A 20,764-nucleotide genomic window follows, 5' to 3' on the forward strand; every position below is an offset into this window, starting at 1 on the left:
CTGAGACTACACTCCCATTTAAAACCGGTTTTTTCCCATGTTAACAGTTTTCAAGTTAAGTTGTCGCGCACACCCATATATATTTTTTTTTTAAAAAAATAAAACGTCGATTTAACCTGAGACTACCTTCCCATTTAAAACCGGTTTTTTCCTATGTTAACGGTTTTCAAGTTAAGTTGTCGCGCCCAGGTTAAATTATTACTAGGAAGTAAAATAAGAGACGCGTAGTTACGTTTAAAGAAGGGAAATTTTGGCCCCTTTGGAACAAAATTGTTCGGAACACGCGATCGGAAATATGAACGACATTAAGAGCTAGCTAGATGATGTGTGTGATATACGCTGGCCGTTTTTAGGGTCACGTAAAGTTGTCTATATGATACTCTAAATCAAAGGGATGTCTAGACTAGTTGACAGTTAATGTTGAAGCCTTAAATCGGACGTTTTAACGATTTTTCTTTCCCAGATATTAAAGAGTTATTATAAGTTCTTCAATATCATTCGCGTGACCACTTTGGTTGGTATAGTTATAGAAACATTTTTAACATAAGAAATTATTAAAAGAAAAAATAATAAATCTTTCAACGTATTACGTATTGACTATCTGTTAAATTGGAATCGATATTAAACTTCAAAGGTTAATTTACTTCTATTGAAAGAATTAATAATTTACAAAACGGATGAACTAATTTTTTTAAAAAAGAAATTTTAGCAAGTGCTAATTTTTCGGTGTATTTTAAAGTTAAAAGGGTTTTATATTTAGAAATACCTTTGTAAAGTTTAAATTCAAGGAATTCCGTTTTGAGAGAGGGCTAAACCCGAAAAACTACAGAATGTAATTATAGAATAATGACTCACGGTTGTCGATTGGGTTTTCAAAATTAAGTTTTTAGATCACGAAATATTTTCCCCAAATGTCCAATTATCTTTAGAAATCTTTCTAAATTGACATTTTGATGACGTAAAATCATCTATAGAATTCTAAAACAACTATAAACGTTTATTAGGTCTAAACTCTAAAGAAAAAGCATTCCAATCTATGTTATAATTGCTTTGAGAAAAACATAGTTTCCAATAGTTGCAATAAAATTACGAAAAAAAAAGGCTTAGCAATGCGAAATTCGTATCTGTAATCCTAACGATTTGAACTTCACGTAGACACGTTTTTGGGTTGGTAAAAACAGCCCGTAAAAATTCTAGTAACGTTTCAAAGCGAGGGGTTTTTCGAAATAAAACCGCGTTGAACCAAAAATACCATCACCACCAGAACCAGATAGGATGGGATGGGGTTCCTAATCTCCGTGCCTAAACTAAACTTTAGCGGTAAAAATCATTTTTACACCCTTGAAAGAAATATAACCATAACGCAAAAAGAACGCTTAAATTTAGGGCAATTCAAGGTAGCGACATGTTTTTTTATATAACGACAACTGTTATCTTTACGACAAGGCATTAAAAGAACCGCTACTAAAGTTCATCCCATTACGTGAATGCAGTAAACTGGAAACTTAATTTTTGAAATTGGGATAGAGTCAGTCGGATATCATACGAAAGTTTGATATTAAAAGGTGTTTAATTTTTTTTTTGGTTTTTTTGTCGCAATAAAAGTGGGGATTAGGTTGTGTTTAAAGGGGTAGGTAAGGCTTACGGTGCTGAATATTTGGTTAAATTACTCTGATAACTAACTAATTTTACTATCATAATTAGGGGCAAATTAACAAGCTAAAGTTTTTATAGTTTGTCGAAAGTTATAATCTTGTTCATAAAAACAACCCATATTTAGTAACCAAATTAGGTTTTTTTTTACGATGTTAAAATTCTATCGACATGAAAATAAAAATTTTGGGAAATTCATTTTTTTTTTTTTACAAAAAAATTTCTATAAACTTGTCAGAATAATATTTCCACGGATTTCAATGGATTTTTGTAGTTGAAATTTTCATGGAAAGGCAACTCAAACCGATACAAAACCTATTGTTATACCAACTCATATTGACACGATAAAAGATGAAGATTTCAATGTACTATTTCAAAACCTAACTTATATAGCGAATATATAACATTTCCCGCGCTTTGCACAATGGTAAATAAATTACCATATTTCTGGTAAACATATACATCCATATGTACGAAATTTTAAATAAATGAATAAAAAATATTGCAACGATACCCATCAGCGTTCATGAATCACTCCAATTCCATTTCCAAAAATAAAAGATAAGAATAAGACACTTACCTAGAAAGACAAAAATTAATTACGGTTAATTAATGTTCATTAATTAAATTAAAATTAAAGTATCAATTCCAATCAATATCTCGACCATTTCTTAATAAACAAACACCGTTATTTCACCTTAAAATAAAAAACCTCGAGTTCTCCAATAAATATTTTTTTTTAATTCGAAACAATGCAAATTAGCGAAATAGAGTTAAGGACAATAGTTGAGAGAGACTGTACCTTTATTGGAAATCAATTAAGTATATTTAGAGAAAGCGAGTAATTGGCAAATTGGGGTAGTTGGAGGAGGAAGGGGGGGTCGCTAATTTGTAAACGTCTTTAGCTACCGCAGATTTAAGACAATAGCAGCAGCGAGGAGGGTTAAATTTTGCCAAAATACCAACCGTAACTGCAACGCGATAATTGCGGATTTCAATACTTAAACAATAGAATTCCGAGCAGTTTATGGCTTAGATTTAAAGGAGGTACATAGTTTTGTTCGCACTGCGACTCGCAATTCAATCACCAATTCCAACTAAACATAACACTCACTGGAATGAATTACTTTATAATTAAACTTACTTTATCACAAAATATATAAATAAATTAATAAATAGAGATTAAAATTTTGGTACGATATTAATTTTTAAATTTTAATCCCGTAAGGCGACAGGCGCGACGTAAAATCCTCCACAACTTCGCATGTACAAAATACATAATTAATACTATATTAATGAATAATTTCCATAAAAATACTAAATAATTTACAACTTAATTTCAAATAGAACCACGCGCTGGCTGAAAATAAATCATAAGCTAATAATAAGCCGCTATAAGTATATTACAAGCATAACACAGGGATCCCCGTTTGAATTATAACAATTTCACCTCAATTTTATACGATAAGACGATTTTAATGAGAAATTGTTTAAAAAAAAAGAAGAAATGTTAAACCACCATGAAAAAATCTATTAATTTTTTAGTTTCAAAAAGCTTATTCTACAAGCCGTGTACAGGGCATTCATTTTTTTAAAAAAAGAATGGTAATTATCAAGGGGGGACTATCTCTCTCAAACTTTGGGCTTTCTTCCGAAATTCGTCGCACTCGAGCCTGCACGGGGTGAGTGACGTAGCTGAATGTCTAGGATTAGCTCCAAAACGTGTAAGGCGGGCCCATAGTATGTATGACTTTGTCTGTCTCTATTGAACTTAGGACTTAAAAAGGGTGTTTGCTTAAACTGAGATATTAAAAGTGAATTGATACCTTACTATATTAAATAAAACACAACCATAGGATATTTTAAAAATTTATTTGCTTCAACTGAGGTTTGCTAAACAGCGCAGTGTAAACTCGGCATTATTTGCCTTAGGAAATTCCCAATCAAATACAAAATATCAACCTGTAAGAATTAAGCCTTGGTTAACTACACTTTAGAAATTAGATTACATTGGTTGTCAGTCTAAAATTAACGTGACATGGACAGTGTGAAAAGTTCATATTTAAATACTAAATAATATACTTATTTATTTATTTATTTACGTTGGTTGAACGCTGTGAATCAATTTTTAATAAATATGAAATGCAACGGACTTGAACCCGAGCGGCGGCCGAGCCGAAGGCCCAAAGCTGACGGGTACTCTACTCGAGACTCTCGGGAAGAGGATGGGAGAGGCGAGGAGAGGGGAATGGAAAAAAATCGAGGGCAAAAACGCTACGTCTTGTTTTATTTTTTAAGACATTCAGTGACGTCTCTCCTAGGGAAAACATAGGTGTCGTGCCCCCCCACCATCCGTTCCAAAACTCCGAAAAATTACCCCCCATTATAAGCCAACCTATATAAGCGGATGCGAGTTTAAGAACCTTGGGTAATTATAGTTTACCGAAGTACAATCATGCACTGGGATGCATGGATGGTTCTATGGGAAATCAGTGATATCAATCAAGAGTCCGAAAATGTATTTAACATCTATACTTAGATGACCACACCGATTTTGCTCCCACCCCACAAGGGTCATGTACCGAACACCCCGGCCCTTTATGGAATGGACAGACACACCCTGTACACAAAGTATAACGTCATTACTTCAATATTTCAAGCCGCTGTTTCCAAGTGTCAAACCTTATTCTAATGTATTTCAAACCTGGATTGGAAAAACAGGAATCCCTAGCTTGGTTCTATTGTCAATTAAGGTTAGTCCTTAAAGAGCCTTTGCTGCCCAATATTTAAGAAGTAACAGCTGTTAGATTTCAGGCAAAATTTTACTTGGGGGAAGGGAGGGAGATCAGCCTTAACAACGGGTTCCTTTTTTAACTCGAGCCTAAGGCCATTATTTAAGATAAAAAAAAATTCGGTAATGTACTAATGATCTCTGCGTTATAAGAACCAAAAAAATGTGTATTGAATTTTGGGGCCGTGTTGAGTACACCTAAATTTAGATTTATGCGTGTTACGAGAAGGTCATAATATAAAGTAAGGATTTATACACTTCTGCTATTAAGAGGAATATTTGTATTATGTATCGTTGGAAAGCTAAGAAATAGGGCTATAATATACTGAAATTAAATTATGGGATCTCTTATAGAACTGATCTTAAAATGTGTCAACTAAATAAGCCATGTTAACACTATGGAGCGATTGTTAATTAACATTTTGCTTAATTATTCGGGCCCTGATTGATGTAACCCCCAAGTATTAGGTATCGTTGGAAAGCTAAGAAATAGCACTATAACATACTCAAAGGACATCCCCGTATCTCTTACAGAACTGAAGTTATAAGGTCTCATGTAAGTAAGTCCATGTTAACGCTATGGAGGGGACGATTATGAATTAATATTTTGCTTAATTCCTCAGGCCCTGATTGTCGTAAACCCCAAGTATTTAGTATCGTTGGAAAGCTAAGAAATAGGGCTATAACATACTCGAAGAACATCCCCGTATCTCTTATAGAACCAGAGTTATAAGGTGTCATGTAAGTAAGCCCTTGTTAACCCTATGGAGAGAGATTAAGAAAATTTTCTGACATACAATTTTAAACTTGCCCGACACCCAACTTAATTCAAAAACACCCTAGTGCACTTCCGCAATACACTTATTAATACTAAAATTAAAATTAAAGCAAACCCCCTGAAAATACGTCAATATTAGATATATCCCCAAACCATACTAAAACACGGCATACTGAATATATTTGGGCAATAATGAAACCCATGTATATTTACTTCTCTGTATATATAGAAATGCATAGAAAATTACATAATACATCCTCTATATAAATATATACACGTATAAATAGAGGCGCTATCCCGTCTTCCATCTGAGAGTGATGATATACATCGCGTTAACTCCTCAAAACTGACAAGGTCCCTTGACATAAGGACCCAACTAAATTTATAATACACTCAAATATTAACTTCAATGCAAAGTAATATTGTCTAATCTAATATCTTATACCATAACGAGACTTCTATTAATAAAAGGCTTCAATGGAATACGGAATAAATAAGAATACGTGGAATATTATCAATGAAATGAACTTTAATTTCAACAAACATTTACCGAAGCGTGTACCGTTTTAAAAGGACGTATTCGAGCGTGTTTCGGGAACTCAGAATTTCTGTATTTTCAATTGGAGTTTGTACCGCGTAAGAAGTTGATTTTAGTTACAGTTAACGTTACCCGTACACGGTGTTAATTCGGGGTTGAAATTGTATTGGAGACAATAAGGGCAAAATTTCAGAAATCAGTTAAATAGAGTTTCCTTTTGTGTACATTTGTATTTGAACAATAGCCCGATTCCAGAGATAGTCGCGGGGCAAACGAAAAACGTACAATAAATTATTATAATATTATCGAGTAGAGTTCATGAACAGTTTTTAATTAAAATTAACGGCGTTAAAATCGGTTGATAATTAAGAAAGTTTGAAATTAATGTGGTCACGTGTTCGCAAGTTTGAAATTAATTTAGTCACGTGTTCGCAAGTTTGAAATTAATTTAGTCACGTGTTCGCAAGTTTGAAATTAATTTAGTCACGTGTTCGCAAGTTTGAAATTAATTTAGTCACGTGTTCGCAAGTTTGAAATTAATTTAGTCACGTGTTCGCAAGTTTGAAATTAATTTAGTCACGTGTTCGCAAGTTTATAAATTCCAAACTCATTTCATTTATTTGTTTTGTCGATCGCGACTGATTTAATTTTAAAGATGTAAACTTCGACCTTTTAAAAACCAAATCCAATTAAAAATGCGCTCATCTTATTAAATTAAAGGTCATTCTTAATTAAAATGAAAACCACCGCCCCCCGTTTCACCTTTAGTTTCAAATTAATCGTACCGTAATTAATTAAACTTAATAAAATTTGATTGTGGTGGAATTTTCATTGGAATTCCGCAAATTGCGAATCTAGAAAATCACCGATGCAAACTTTAATAATCCTTCAAAAAGGTCAAAATCTGTCTTTGGGTAAATGTCTGCGAGCGCGCGCGGTTAACACAGCGTATCTTTATAGTTTTTCCCACGGGGTCACCTGTCAGCGTTATTGAAAAAGGGTTACATTCAGACCTATCAAGCGATACGGGGACAGGTGAAGCCAACCGATTCTAGGGTCAGAACTCTAGGGACCAATTCATCCAAAGGACACACACGGAGAGAGAGAAGGACACTCCATTCACTACGCACGCGTCATCAAGGTGTCCCTACTCCCTAACCCCAACCCCCTGGCCATCCTTTCACCTCCAAACTGAACCCAATAAGAGAATTTCAGTCCCTTTTCAAAATAAACCATTCCGCAGAAAACTTGAATGCAAATATGTCCTAACTCTTTCTTATCTTTCAAGAAATGTTCCCCCAACTTTTCCATTACATTTTGCACATATTCTATTCAATTACAGTCCTGATACTCTGAGCTATTACTCTACTGAACGCCTATTATCTAATGGTATCAAACACCCCCCCCCTCTATCTATTCCAGAACAAATTAAGATATAATAACAAACTGATCAGTTTTACCTTAGCCAACACGCCTTAATTTAAGAATAAAGTCGAGTTAACACATTTTCGTATTTAAGTTTGCCCAAATTCTGTGTGTGTGGGTGAGACGGGGTGGGTCAGGTAAGGTAAGGTAAGATTTCCTTTCGCGTGTTGAGGCATCCCGCCGCTTGGTGGCGTAGCGAGTCCTTTTCAAATAGAAAAGGCCAAGCAAAACCCCCCCCCCCCTTAACCTAGGTTAGGTTCCGCCCGCCTTAAGCCGAGAACTCCGGTCCGGGAGTCCCTAGCTTGTAGGAAAATGACGCTTCAACCAAAGGATTGTAGGAAGCTGACTGAATTCATCCCCCCCTGCCCACCCTCTTCAAACTCTAAGAGTACTTTGACCTTTTCCTGGAAATACCACAGATTCACCCGACTTCGCTTTCAAATACGCCTAAAACCTCGGTACTGTTGTAGTACACTGTTTAACGATAGGCCTTATATTAATTGTAATTGGCTGATTTGAAATCTCCACGACCTTAGCTTTAAAATGAAATAAACCGCGTTGAAATCGGACAGTAACTAAGGAAGTTGGAAATTTTTCAAATTTGAAAAGACGAATTTGAAATTCAAATTGAAGTATTTAATATTTATAATCCGATCTCAGGACGGTTTAGCTATTTTAAAGTTGATACTGATGCTTAATCCAAATCTATAAATACTACCAATAGAAAACTGAGAGAGTTGTAAATTTTCAAACTTCCACTTTAACAAATTTGAAAATTTTCCAACTTCGTTAGTTACCGTCCGATTTCAACGCGGTTTGTTTCATTTTAAAGCTCCCAATATAATCCGAACAATATAATTAACAAGTTAATCAAATCTCCCTAATCAATCAATAAGTATACAAATCAATAAATTAAATACGCAAATTTTAAAAGGTAACCCTTAGTAATTAACCATTAGATATAACCAAAGGCATTCAGTCTTATTCAAAAGGGGGGGGAAAGACGGATTTTGCATACAAATGAAGCTACACTCTAACCCTAAAACTACTCCATTTTCCAAAATCCGTACTGGAGATTACATCAGAATCAAAGCTAACCATACTTAATATTTCAAGTCCTTAACAATCAACGTAACCCCTGCCTTTAAACCCCGTGGCACTTTCGAAGTGAGACGGCTACATAATATAATTCCCTTCCCCAATATGCTAATAGGATTGGTTCCAATCCAAGATTACATCGATATACTCGGTCTTATTCGGGTTCAAGGTTCAACTTAAGTTCATAGCGAGTTCACTGTTAAATATTATTAAGCCTAAAGGGAGTTACATAATAAATCAATTCTATATTCGAGTACATTTTGACTCTACTGTCAAGTTAAGTTGACGAAAATAATTAATATAAAAGACTAAAAACAATAACACTTAAGGGTATTTAGGAAATAAATTCCTTAAGCCTTTTTAATTTATTTAAAATATTTCTTACTTAGTAATGGCACTAATACGCTTTTCCCCGTATTAATTTAAAGGCAAATATAACGCGAGATGCCACTACTATACATATATATATATAAATAAATTTAAGGTCTTCGGGTCAACGTCGGATTTAATTTCAAAAGCCTTAAGGATTAACTTTGTCCAAAATTAATTAAAATTAAAATTAAAATATTAACGATGCTGGGAATGGATTGAAGTATATATTTATTCATACGCGACTACTTGTTATAATACCGATTGATTATTGGATAGTTGGGGGAAAATGTGGCGCTAACGCCGTCTATATCCGTAGTTCGGCTGGGCTTTCACCAATACCACCGCACTTCCGGTTAAGCTATTATAAATTAACTTCCGGTTAATTCATTGTTATTGTTATTATTTATATAAATTTTTATATTAAAGTTTAATCAACTCAAATTCAAAGGACATGGATTTATACTTCGAAACAAGTAGTACCGAATTACAATATTATATTTTTTTAAATGGAAACCCATAATTCAATGTTTTTCCCATAATTCAATGTTTTTCCCATAATTCAATTTTTTCCCATAATTCAATTTTTTCCCATAATTCAATTTTTTCCCATAATTCAATTTTTTCCCATAATTCAATTTTTTCCCATAATTCAATTTTTTCCCATAATTCAATTTTTTCCCATAATTCAATTTTTTCCCATAATTCAATTTTTTCCCATAATTCAATTTTTTCCCATAATTCAATTTTTTCCCATAATTCAATTTTTTCCCATAATTCAATTTTTTCCCATAATTCAATTTTTTCCCATAATTCAATGTTTTTCCCATAATTCAATGTTTTTCCCATAATTCCATGTTTTTCCCATAATTCAATGCTTTTCCCATAATTCAATGCTTTTCCCATAATTCAATGCTTTTCCCATAATTCAATGTTTTTCCCATATAATTCAATGTTTTTCCCATATAATTCAATGTTTTTCCCATAAAATTCAATGTTTTTCCCATATAATTCAATGTTTTTCCCATGTAATTCAATGTTTTTCCCATATAATTCAATGTTTTTCCCATATAATTCAATGTTTTTCCCATATAATTCAATTGTATACTAATATAAAACCCCGATTATCGGACAGACATATATACGGTCAGTATTAGGTAGTGTTAAGACAACTTTCCCATCTTTGTAGAGATACAAAAGAAAACAATAAATACATCCCCAAAAATAGACGAAATTACGTCGTAAAATTGGTGTAATAAATGTCGCAATTTTTGGCATTCCCGGGGAAATTGGAGCCTTGGACTCGCGTTTAAAAGACAAGCAGAGCAAGAGAAAAAGAAAGAAAATAATATCGTCTCGGCACTTATCAACCTTTAAACAATATTAGATTCAAATGGAATGTAGCGTTGAATGCCATTACTCCCGAAGAAAACCTAAACCTAAGCCTAACTCAATCATAGAATGGAATTTCCAATGTAGTTGATTGTTACCAGAAAGAAAAAAGAACTAAATAAATAGAAATAGAAAATAAAGGACATTTCAAATTAATTCTAGGCGAGAATCTAGAGTTACGTAAAGAGACTGTGTGGTCGTATTTTGGTTCCCTCTATAACGATCTTATTGCAGAACAATAAGAAATCGAATACAATTGAAAATATTATGTGGCTGGTTTTAGAATTAATTTAAAAACACTTATTGACATAAAATGTTGCATTAAGTTGTTGATCTACTTGCTTAATGATATTATAATCTCTAATATGGTCTATAAATGGATTTTATGGTCCCGTGTAAGTTCTTCTTTGGTCTATTTTGCGTTTAACCATTATATATTAAATGTAAATCGGTCTATTTTGGGTTTAAGCGCTATATATTACCTCTAAATTGGTCTATTTTGGGTTTAAGCACTATATATTACCAGTAAATTGGTCTATTTTGGGTTTAAGCACTATATATTACCTCTAAATTGGTCTATTTTGGGTTTAAGCACTATATAGTACCTCTAAATTTGTCTATTTTGGGTTTAAGCACTATATAGTACCTCTAAATTTGTCTATTTTGGGTTTAAGCACAATATATTACGTCTAAATTGGTCTATTTTGGGTTTAAGCACTGTATATTAGCTCTAAATTGATCTATTTTGGGTTTAAACACTATATATTGCCTCTAATGTGGCCTATTTTGAGTTTTAAGCACTATATAATCCCTCTAAAATGGTCTATTTTGGGTTTAAGCGCTATATAATCCCTCTAAATTGCTCTATTTTGGGTTTAAGCACAATATATTACCCCTAAATTGGTCTATTTTCGATAAAAATGCATTCAAATTTAGTCTAATTTTACTTTAAAAATAAAACTTCAATTCCAATTTAATTTAACCCATCTTTAATTAATGTCAAATTTAAGTCCGAAAACAGAATGAAAAAATCATTACGAACTATCCAATTAGCATAAAATTAAGCAAGCACAAAATTTTAAAGGGAAACTAACCTTCTATTTGTAGACATGTTAATCCCAAAAACAAAAATATAAATAATATCCACCAAATTTAACACAAATATTTTAGTAAAACCATGATGTCATATGAAATGGTAGCAAAAAACACGTGACACTCTAACTAGGTAAAAAGTAACAATATTTTGGAGGGTATCAAAATTCCCCAAAACACGTGTTGAGAAGACGTCTTCAAATTGAATGGGGGAAAACTGGGTAGGGAGGCTCTAGCCAATCAGAACGCCCGGATTTACGCGAGGGGGGATAGAGTTTCGCGTGGGGGGGGGGGGGGGAGAAAATCCATACCAGGAAATGGATGCTTTAGAGAAAAGCCGATGTTTCAGGGGCAAAAGCTAGCTCAGATTTCCAAGGAGGTTTTCGGTCTACTGGGAATTTTGGTCTACTGTCTATGGTATGGTTCTAAGAATAGGCCATATCTTTTAACCCCCCTCCCCCCCCCCCACCCATCTTTGAGAGCCTTTACTCGGAAATGCGTCCATTAATTTGCATAAATTTGGTTCATGAAATGTTATCTTAATTATGATTAAATAAATTTAATTTCATTTTAAATTAAATTAATTTGGTTTAGACTAATTTTAGTTGATGATCAAATTATTTAGATTAATTTTAAGTTCAGGGTTTCAAAGTTAACTTCCATTAATTTGAGAGCCATTACCAGACTTAAATAAAAGAAATTAAATATAATTATTGAAAAGTTTTGAAGCCAAGGCTTAACCCAATTTTAGAACGGCCATAAATAAAACTTCAATATATTTTGAAAACCTTTTAAGCCGTCCTAACTGAGTCCCCAGTCATCTTTCTAACGCAATAATCTCACTCAAAACAAACATCCCCATCCATATTTCAACAACCTCTCAATCTCAAAATATCACTAACTTGTTTACAAGTTTGACGTGTTTAAGCCTTGGTTAAAATTAAAACAAAAAAATAGGCCTAACATAACATAATAAAATATAACAAGGACATTTTAAATGTAGGCCTAGCAAAAGTAATTCAAAATTTGTTATCTAAATGATAAAGGCTTATTAACTACAGAATAATGGACTAATGGCACCCCATGTTATTTCCCCATAGAGATTAATACAGTCGAAGGCAGAGGACTGCCATTACTCTATATAACCCTAAGAAACTTCAGTCCCAGATGCATTTAAAATAGGACCATTTATATCTCATACAAATAAACAAACTTCAAACCCTTCCCTATTAAAATTACTCCCATTTTACGTTAATTTTTGGCCCTCAAAATGTTTCAAACCCGTAAAATAGATCATTTAAGATTTAGACCTAATTTTAAGGTAGTAAATGGTTTAAAAATTCACCCAGTTCTGTTCTTGTACAGTCTACCACGTCGTTCTTCGTGAGAAACATCAGTTTCAGTATCACTACTGCTGTTATCGTAGTTTCTAGAGGCTCCACAATGATCGGAACTTTTACGGCCGCTCATTACTATTTGAAATACTTGATTTCAACATTGCTGTTTGATTTGGCCTTCTAGAACCCAAGAATTTGCGTTAAAAACTATCCCAATTTAATAAATATACTTAATTTAACGATATTAAGTCAATAATTAATTAGTTTTAGACCTAAAATTAGGTTAGAGTTAACGTGGGACGACTAGATTAATGGCTTGATGATTAACCCAACCTCGCAACTCAAAGAATTTAATTTTGTGGGTAAAAATAGGTTCCTAATGACACGTTGGCCCAGAACACTTAACAGACAATAGTTTATAGTGTCTAACACTTAAAAAAAACGATCTTAGGTTGGCAAAATGTCAACTGTAAGGCCTATTTTTCATTGATACGCTTCTAAGCTTCTTGTTTGTGAAGCCGAGGCTTAGCGAAAAATGACAGAAAAACTTAGTTATTAAGCTTATTTTGAGTTTAAGAAAATTATTGGATTAATATTAAGTAATTGTACGAGTAAGCTGAACGTTTAATTATTAAATAGGCTTAAAATAAGTTAAAATACCTCTTAATTAGACGTCCGAAAACGCAACTTCTCACACACAACCGTTCACAGGAAGAAAACTTGTTTACGGAAACGGGTGTACGACTTGGCAGGGCTGAACATAATCCGACATTAAAAATTATTTTTAAAATAAAAACGTGTTAGAATACTTAAATAAAATCTAAATTAGATTGAAAATTAATCAATTAAATATAAAATTTTAAATATATTCATATAAAAATGTTAATAAGTGCTAAAATATGTGAAATATCAAGTCTTTTTTCAGAGCACATTCAAAGACATGGACGGAAATGAGGGCAAGACATAAGACTGAATTCTCTCAAGAGAACCCGCCATTTTTTGAATTCAAATCAGTTCGTGCTTGCTTTGCACAGATTTCAAGATTTGACAGAAAAGATATCATTTCGTTTGCGTGAAAGCTTGAATTTTTATTAAAAACGCAAGCGTTATTAGGCCTAATATAATCTCTTTGGTTCGGGGATACAAACAACAGAACAGAGCGAAAATACACTGGACTAGTCACTCATGGGGGGTTATCCGTATTACGTGTCTTACATTATGACACAGTCCTCAATCATGTCACACATCGGTGAAACGTTCGCAGAAAGTAGTTTCTCCGTTAGATTCAGAATCGGTCGATGCTCGGGAGTAGGTTTTTGGTATGAACTGATTATTAAGTTTGTCCAAGTTGTACTTGCCGGGATCGCTATTGCGCAACTCCTCCGAGCTATAATGTTGCGTGACTGAAACGGCAACCGCGTCACTGATGACGTTTACAGTTTCTCGCAGTCTACCCCTGAAATAAATACCTTCAACATTATCAGAAATAAAACCCCAAGTTTTATCAGACTTACCCTATCCAATCAAGGGATGACAAAACAGCCAATTGTTGAGTTGACATCTGAACAATTAGTAACTGATGCATGTACACTATCCCTTTAGTATGCAATGTTGATGACGTGAAACTCAGAACAAACGATAATAAACTAAATTATGGAATACATATCAATTCTTGAGACCGGAAATAGTTATTTGCCAAGCTTACCCAACGTATAGATAATGTTCCAGATTCAATTCGACACCGGACAACTGTACTAAGAACAATGTTGAAACGGCGCTATAGATGGCATCACCGTCTGAATTCAAGGCCGACCCTAACGGCAAGAATAATCTGGTGACCCTCTGGTCCACGGAACTCTTGTCTTCCAAGCATTTCATACTGAAGGGTAGACTAGTGGCTCTATTGCCAAAGAGAAACAATATCTAGAGTCACGATCGTTCCTGACCTCTGACCCCCCTCCCCTTCTTCTTTACGCTACAGTAACACGACGTAGTTCAAAGCCCGGGAAACAGGTGAACATAAACCGGCACGAAAATCGCCACCTGTTACCCGTCGCGTTCAGCCAACACGCGAACAATACTTAAGCCTAACTCAAAGATTAACGATAATTACCTTGATTTGGTCCCGAATACAACGAGGAACGGTGCCCAATTGTGTCTCCAAAAGACAAAAGGGTTCTTTCTAATTAGAAACCAGTAAAGTAGAGACAAGGTCACGACTCCGTGTAACAGCATGGCCGAAGCCATTGCAGCAGCAAATCGAGCCATTTCCATGGAAAACGGGTACACCTCCCCGGTCGACATGACGTCAGTTAGAGTTAGAAAGAATACGCCAATAGGAAAATACCTTAATTATAGTTAAAATTAACTTCTGAGATATGATTAAGTTGATAATTACTTACCACATAATAGCTTGGGACATTTTAATCATGATCAAATGAAGGGCAGTACAGAAGCTTTCAACCAAGATTACCAATTTGTTATTGACGTTACGCGAGGCAATTCCAAAGGCGGCGTGCATTGCAATTAGACCTACGCAAATTAGAAACGGCAAATTAGATAAATTAGGACCCCCCACTGGCGTTGCGTTGCGTGTAAGTCGTGACTAGATCATTCCCCAAAAACCAGAAATAAAGTTATTTTAAACTACGTTACCCAATAAATTTGGACCACTTCTGTACACGTTAAGAAATTTGGTTGTTTCAAGAACGTCCTTGACAACGTTCCCCGTAGCTGTCGTTGACGTTGTCGTTACGTTTTCGTTGCCGGAAGTAACGTTGAAATCCGTTAAATTCGACGATGTTAAGTAGGCCTTATCCAATTCTTCGAAAAATTCAAATGGACTTTCGGTTATACCGTCATCAAGGATTCTGCCCAGGTATTCGGTGGTAGGTGATGACGTGGAGTTAAATGTCTCGTTAATTACCGAGGACATAGTAAGATTGGTAATTAAGTCGTAATCGTAATTAGTGATGGGTAATTCCGTCATGTTCATGTCGGTATTAAATGTTTCCGTCGTGTACATTTCGGTAGTTACCGTCGGTTCGTAATGGTAACTAACGTAATCCGTGGTAATTACAACCGTTTGACTATGTTGGTAGAATGCTTGGATTAAATTCTCGGGTAGTAAGTTTCTACAATTATTAAAGTTAATTACTTAAATAATTAAGCGTAATTAGTATTGAAAGTAAACTAACCTAATGAAATCCAATAAAATTGATAACCAGTAATTATCATTTTGGACATAATCGTTTGTTTTGGCGTTCAGTAAATCCCAAGTACTCGGTTGAAAAATGAAGACGCTCAATACCCCCACAATGGCCGACATTAAACTGGTAGTTAAGTAAAACAGTAGAATCCTAAGGGACATTTTACCAAGTAGATTCGCCGGAAGCCTACAAGTCGCTGTAAAGAAACAATTTAATTAGCCTTCTTAATTACTAGCGAGTAATTACAGCAAATTTACCAGAGAATGTAGAGGACACTACCAATGGTAGTATAATCACTTTGAGCATGCGCGATAGTATTTCGCCTGGCAGTGAGAACAGTACCAGGACAGTATCGGACATCAGGACATCGTGAGACGACAATCGAATGAAACAACCGATACCGATACCAGCACCAGTACAAATTAAACCCAAAGCAGGTACAACATAAACTCGCAGCCATTTGAAAATCTGCAAGAATGAACCATAACATTTTAAACAAATAAATAAATAAATAAATAAATTAGTAAATAAACAAATAAATGAGTAAATAAATAAATAAATGAGTAAATAAATAAATAAATGAGTAAATAAATAAATAAATGAGTAAATAAATAAATAAATGAGTAAATAAATAAATAAATTAGTAAATAAATAAATAAATTAGTAAAAAATAAATAAATTAGTAAAAAATAAATAAATTAGTAAAAAATAAATAAATTAGTAAACAAATAAATAAATAAATAAATAAATAAATAAATAAAAATTAGTCCGACATGAACCTTTCGAGCTCTGGTTGTTTGTGAAGCGTCATTTGCCATGATATAAAATACTCTATAAAAAGGCAACAAGAAACCTTTTCACATCTGAAATGATCGAAATTTAAAAAGAAAATCAAGTTTTAATTTAAAATAAACTAGGTTGATATTATGGTCAAGTACATCGATATTCTATTGCCAAAAGGCAAAAGACTTGTCAAAAATCTTTCTTACCAGCTTAGATATCTTACTCAAAATGACTATCACGAATAGAGCGGCTTTCTTTTGATTGCTCCGTTCATTTTGGGTCGAAGGGGGACCTACCTACTCGAAACAGGTTCAAAAGCTTTATAAACCGAAAGAAAGTTTTCTCTTCAATTTCGAATTTTGAATTTTTTTTGATACAACCAATTTGTCTATTTCATGAAATAACATTAACATTAACCATCGTGTACCAATACTACTAAGAATGCCTGTTTATTAGGCATTGGAATTTAAATAAAAACCGGTTTTTATTGGCCTTTCTAAGGTTGGGTTTTAATATACATATATATAGTCATAGTTTAATGAAAGTGAAATTGGTTTGAAATTTTTTTCGTATTAACAAAAGAAACACCGTTTCTTTGTATTGTGTTCGATTTCAGAAAATAACACGTTTTATGATGTAATGTCATTGGAAGGTCACGAAATTAATGGTTTTGTTTAGCTACACGAACGGGATATGGTAGTATTATCCTCCTATAATGTAGTGGCTTTCCCCTAACCCTATCTGAAGTTCTTATTGTAAAATACGTTAAGTTAAATTAAATTAAATTCTTAAACAGTCGGAAAACTACTAAATTATAGGTAGATAATACTACACTGTCCTCAAATAACTAATCCACGCTGTACCGGCGCCGCGTACAAGTACTTTCGGAACACGTAATTAATTTACAAGTACGCTATAGTGTCGCCAACATGCATGAATAAATTTGCAAGTACCCTAAGCCTATAATTTCCTTTTTTAGTTAACATTAACCATTAACCCAAGGTTAATAAAATAAAATTCCTAAATTAATTGCCTGTTGGTTGGTGGTTGTGGTGTGAAAAATACATCCTGTACTTATTTATTACCTATTGTGTTGTTAATTTTCCAAGGGGTCGGATACTTAAATAAAAAAATTTTTTAAATTACTTATTAAAGTGATTTTTTTCCATAACGTTTAACGCCTATCTTTAAATAATTACCCATCAATTTATTTCTTCTAAAGAGGTCAAACGGGGTCAATTGATATACGCCCTATCTTTATCACCTTGAATCACGATATTTTAAAATTGGGGTTTTCTATATTTTAACTTCGTAAAAGGTGATCTAACCAAATATGGATGGGATGATACGTTTAAAGCTCGTTCAATTATAATTCCAGGTAAATTTTTTACCTGACCAATTTAATTTCAACTTTAATCCCTGACATTTCAAATTCCCTAATTAAGTTTCGAAAGAATTCCGAATTTTCCTGGAAAGCTATTACTTGTTAACTGTTTTGGTATTTTTTAAATTGAATATAAATATTTAAGGCGTTTCTTTAAGCGATAAATTTTTGGAGTTAGAAAATTTATTATAAAAATATCGAAAAATTACCCAACTTACCTGAAAATTTCGGTTAAATTTGAGAAGATAACTCGGGAATTCGGCGCGAGCTCATCTTTCTATAAAATAATAATAATAAATGAATTATTTTCGGTTCAAGTCTCTTATGGGCTGTGGGAAATCAGTATTCCACGGGGGCAGATGTTTCTTTAACACGCCAGAATATAAAATATACACGTGACGTGACGTCACGAAAGGTCGTGAAAATCGTAGTATAAAACTACTACGGAATTATATTATATTACCTTACAATACAAATATCCAATTGCTTATAATTTATTTTCAGCGTCCAGTTTTAAAATTAAGTTAAAACCGATAACGCCATTGAATTTGGCTCGGAAAGAGCTTTAAAATGAGTACTTACTCGAATGGGTTACGATAAAAATTAACATTTTAATTAAAGTTAATTGAGATTAATTAACTTTAATTAAACTATGGCTTGTAGGTACTCGTTGGAAAGGTATTGGCCAGGCGAATACAACGGTGGTAATTTCACGCGAATTTAAGAACTTCACGTGAAATTATTTTCACTTTTTTATTCTTTAGAGTCTGAAAATCTTACACTTAATGCTTCACGGATTACTTTGCTTATTTTTTTTTTCAGGATTTTTAACAAATAATGGAAAACCAAATCAAGTTATAAAACAAACAAAAAGACAAACACATTGTTTTTTGGGGGTAAAACTATAGAAAAAAAATCAAAATTAACTACGTATTTAAAAACAACTTAAATAATTAAGCAAATAATGTAAAAAGAATGAAAAATTTGTCAGGGTGGCGTTTGTAAAAGATACAATATAAGAAATAATTTTTAGTTCAAAATTTTGAACTAAAGTTTAAATTAGAAATACAACTTTTTTTTTTCGTAATTCCGTTAACTACGCACTACTCAGTGTTTTAACACACGTGTTACGTCATATTTCCTTTGTTTTTTTTACATTAAAATGTACAGTATGTGCTTGTCACTAAATTTTAAATTTTATTTTTTTAATGTTTAAATAAAATATTTTATTACAAAAAAAAAATAAAAAAAAATTATTTTTGTAAACAAAATATTTTATTTTAATTAAAATTTTTGTTCTACCTTTTTTATTATTATATTTAAGCAACTAACTTTGATGGAAAAAACACGTAAATTATTTGATTTCTAATATATTTTACTACACCATAAAATATTATTCAAATTTAGTAGAATTCCCCCTAAAATTCCGTAGAATTCCCCCTAAAATTCAGTAGAATTCCCCCTAAAATTTAGTAGAATTCCCCCTAAAATTTAGTAGAATTCCCCCTAAAATTTAGTAGAATTCCCCCTAAAATTTAGTAGAATTCCCCCTAAAATTTAGTAGAATTCCCCCTAAAGTAGAATTCCCCCTAAAATTTATTAGAATTCCCTCCAAACCAAATTCATTCATTTTTGGGCGGTAGTCTTATTTTTTTTTTAAACTTAAAACAAAAATGTCACCGGATTTTCTAATTATTATTATTAAATGGTCCCATTTAAATTACAATTAAATACTAAATTATTATGAAGATTAATTTCTTTAATTAACAAATTAATTAATTAACAAAATTAATTAATTTTAGTTATTTTTATTCACTTTTTAGAGAAAGGCAAATTTTTGGTATAAATTTTGAATATCACTCGTTTTTATTTTTTTTTAAATTTTTTAATTTCAAAAAAATAAATCTTCAAAATAATTTTTTGTATTTTTAGAAAAAATTTAAAAAATAATAATTAAAAATAAAAAAGGGTTAACTGGTTTTTTTTTACTAACGTGAATTGAGTGAGTGCTTAAAAGTACTAACTTGGTTGGTTGGTTGGTTGGTTTTGAGTGTAAATGTTTCGTTTTCTTTTTTGAGTGCAAGGCCCAGAAATGTATATATATTTTTAGTACAAACTTTCAATATTAATATTTAAATTTTTCACATCCAAAAATTTGTTTTTTGTTTATTTTTAATAATCAGTCTTAAACCGTTTGTTTAATTTTCTAATCTAATTTAATATATATTTTTCGAAAAAAACGAATTTTTGAAAAATATGTATATGTATATTTTTTTTGGTTTTGTATACGCGTGTCACTTTCCCTTTGAAAATTCAACACACACCACGTGATCAAGGTACGTCGTGACGTCATCGTGTGATTATTAATTAGCCTTATAAAAAGCGATGAGATTCTATTTACGTCGAAATTATTTTTTCTACACACACATATATTTGATGATGATTAACTTAATTATAATTAATTTAATTTAATGTAATGTAATAAAAAAATCATTATTTTAGTACTGGTCGTTTGAATTTTAAAATTCTTTAAAATTTCTTAAAAATTTAACTTTCAGGAAGAATTCTGTTTTAATATTTTTCTACTAAAAAAATTAATTAATTAATATACTATAACATTAATTTAACAACGTTTAATTAAATATTTAATTTGATAATTACGTTTTTTTTAACAAGTTGCTGAAGACCCAAATATTTTTTAAAAACGTCTACACGTTGTAGGGGGGATTAATTAATTAATTATAAAAATTTTATAATTAATTAATTTAATTTAATTTTTATAATTAATTATATAATTATAAAATTTTTATGATTAATTAATTTAATTATTTATAAAAGTTTTATAATTAATTAATTTAATTTAATTTTTATAATTAATTATATAATTATAAAATTTTTATGATTAATTAATTTAA

General features: G+C 32.2%; 2 protein-coding genes and 1 long non-coding RNA gene across 3 annotated transcripts in view; all 3 read right to left on the reverse strand.

Annotated features, from left to right (window-relative positions):
• The window catches only part of LOC149597173 (BTB/POZ domain-containing protein 10-like), a 71,398-nt gene extending 58,129 nt beyond the window's left edge, over window positions 1–13,269 (reverse strand). Inside the window, exons 1-2 of the mRNA XM_089861146.1 lie at window positions 13,134–13,269; window positions 12,482–12,653 (exon numbers count right to left, since the gene is read on the reverse strand). Of these exons, the coding sequence (XP_089717272.1) occupies window positions 12,482–12,606 (125 nt within the window). The 5' untranslated portion in view covers window positions 12,607–12,653; window positions 13,134–13,269. The remainder of the gene's footprint in view (window positions 1–12,481; window positions 12,654–13,133) is intronic.
• On the reverse strand, window positions 3,507–4,078 carry LOC149597175 (uncharacterized). Its single transcript, XR_016379271.1, has 2 exons — window positions 3,736–4,078; window positions 3,507–3,615 (listed from the first exon to the last, which is right to left on the reverse strand). It is a non-coding gene; the product is annotated as an uncharacterized LOC149597175 (long non-coding RNA).
• A 409-nt stretch (window positions 13,270–13,678) lies between the features above and the next one.
• On the reverse strand, window positions 13,679–16,104 carry LOC149597176 (excitatory amino acid transporter 2-like). Its single transcript, XM_089861113.1, has 7 exons — window positions 15,671–16,104; window positions 15,129–15,607; window positions 14,876–15,005; window positions 14,587–14,820; window positions 14,179–14,373; window positions 13,988–14,119; window positions 13,679–13,929 (listed from the first exon to the last, which is right to left on the reverse strand). The coding sequence occupies exons 1-7, from the start codon at window positions 15,841–15,843 to the stop codon at window positions 13,713–13,715; spliced, it is 1,560 nt and encodes a 519-aa protein (XP_089717239.1). The 5' UTR covers window positions 15,844–16,104; the 3' UTR covers window positions 13,679–13,712.
• Between the last annotated feature and the right edge of the window lie 4,660 nt (window positions 16,105–20,764).

This window comes from Phalangium opilio, unplaced genomic scaffold (genome assembly GCF_054372755.1).
Source record: "Phalangium opilio isolate 3A_F unplaced genomic scaffold, DU_Popi_V2 ptg000369l_1, whole genome shotgun sequence".
NCBI lineage: Eukaryota > Metazoa > Arthropoda > Arachnida > Opiliones > Phalangiidae > Phalangium > Phalangium opilio.

Excerpts from the sequence above, each read along its gene's own strand:
- LOC149597176 (XM_089861113.1), bottom strand. The coding sequence starts at position 15,843 with ATGTCCCTTAGGATTCTACTGTTTTACTTAACTACCAGTTTAATGTCG. Across the intron at positions 14,821-14,875 it reads ATGTCCCAAGCTATTATGTG|GTATTTTCCTATTGGCGTAT; the intron begins GTAAGTAATTAT and ends ACTATAATTAAG. Across the intron at positions 13,930-13,987 it reads TCATCCCTTGATTGGATAGG|GGGTAGACTGCGAGAAACTG; the intron begins GTAAGTCTGATA and ends TATTTATTTCAG.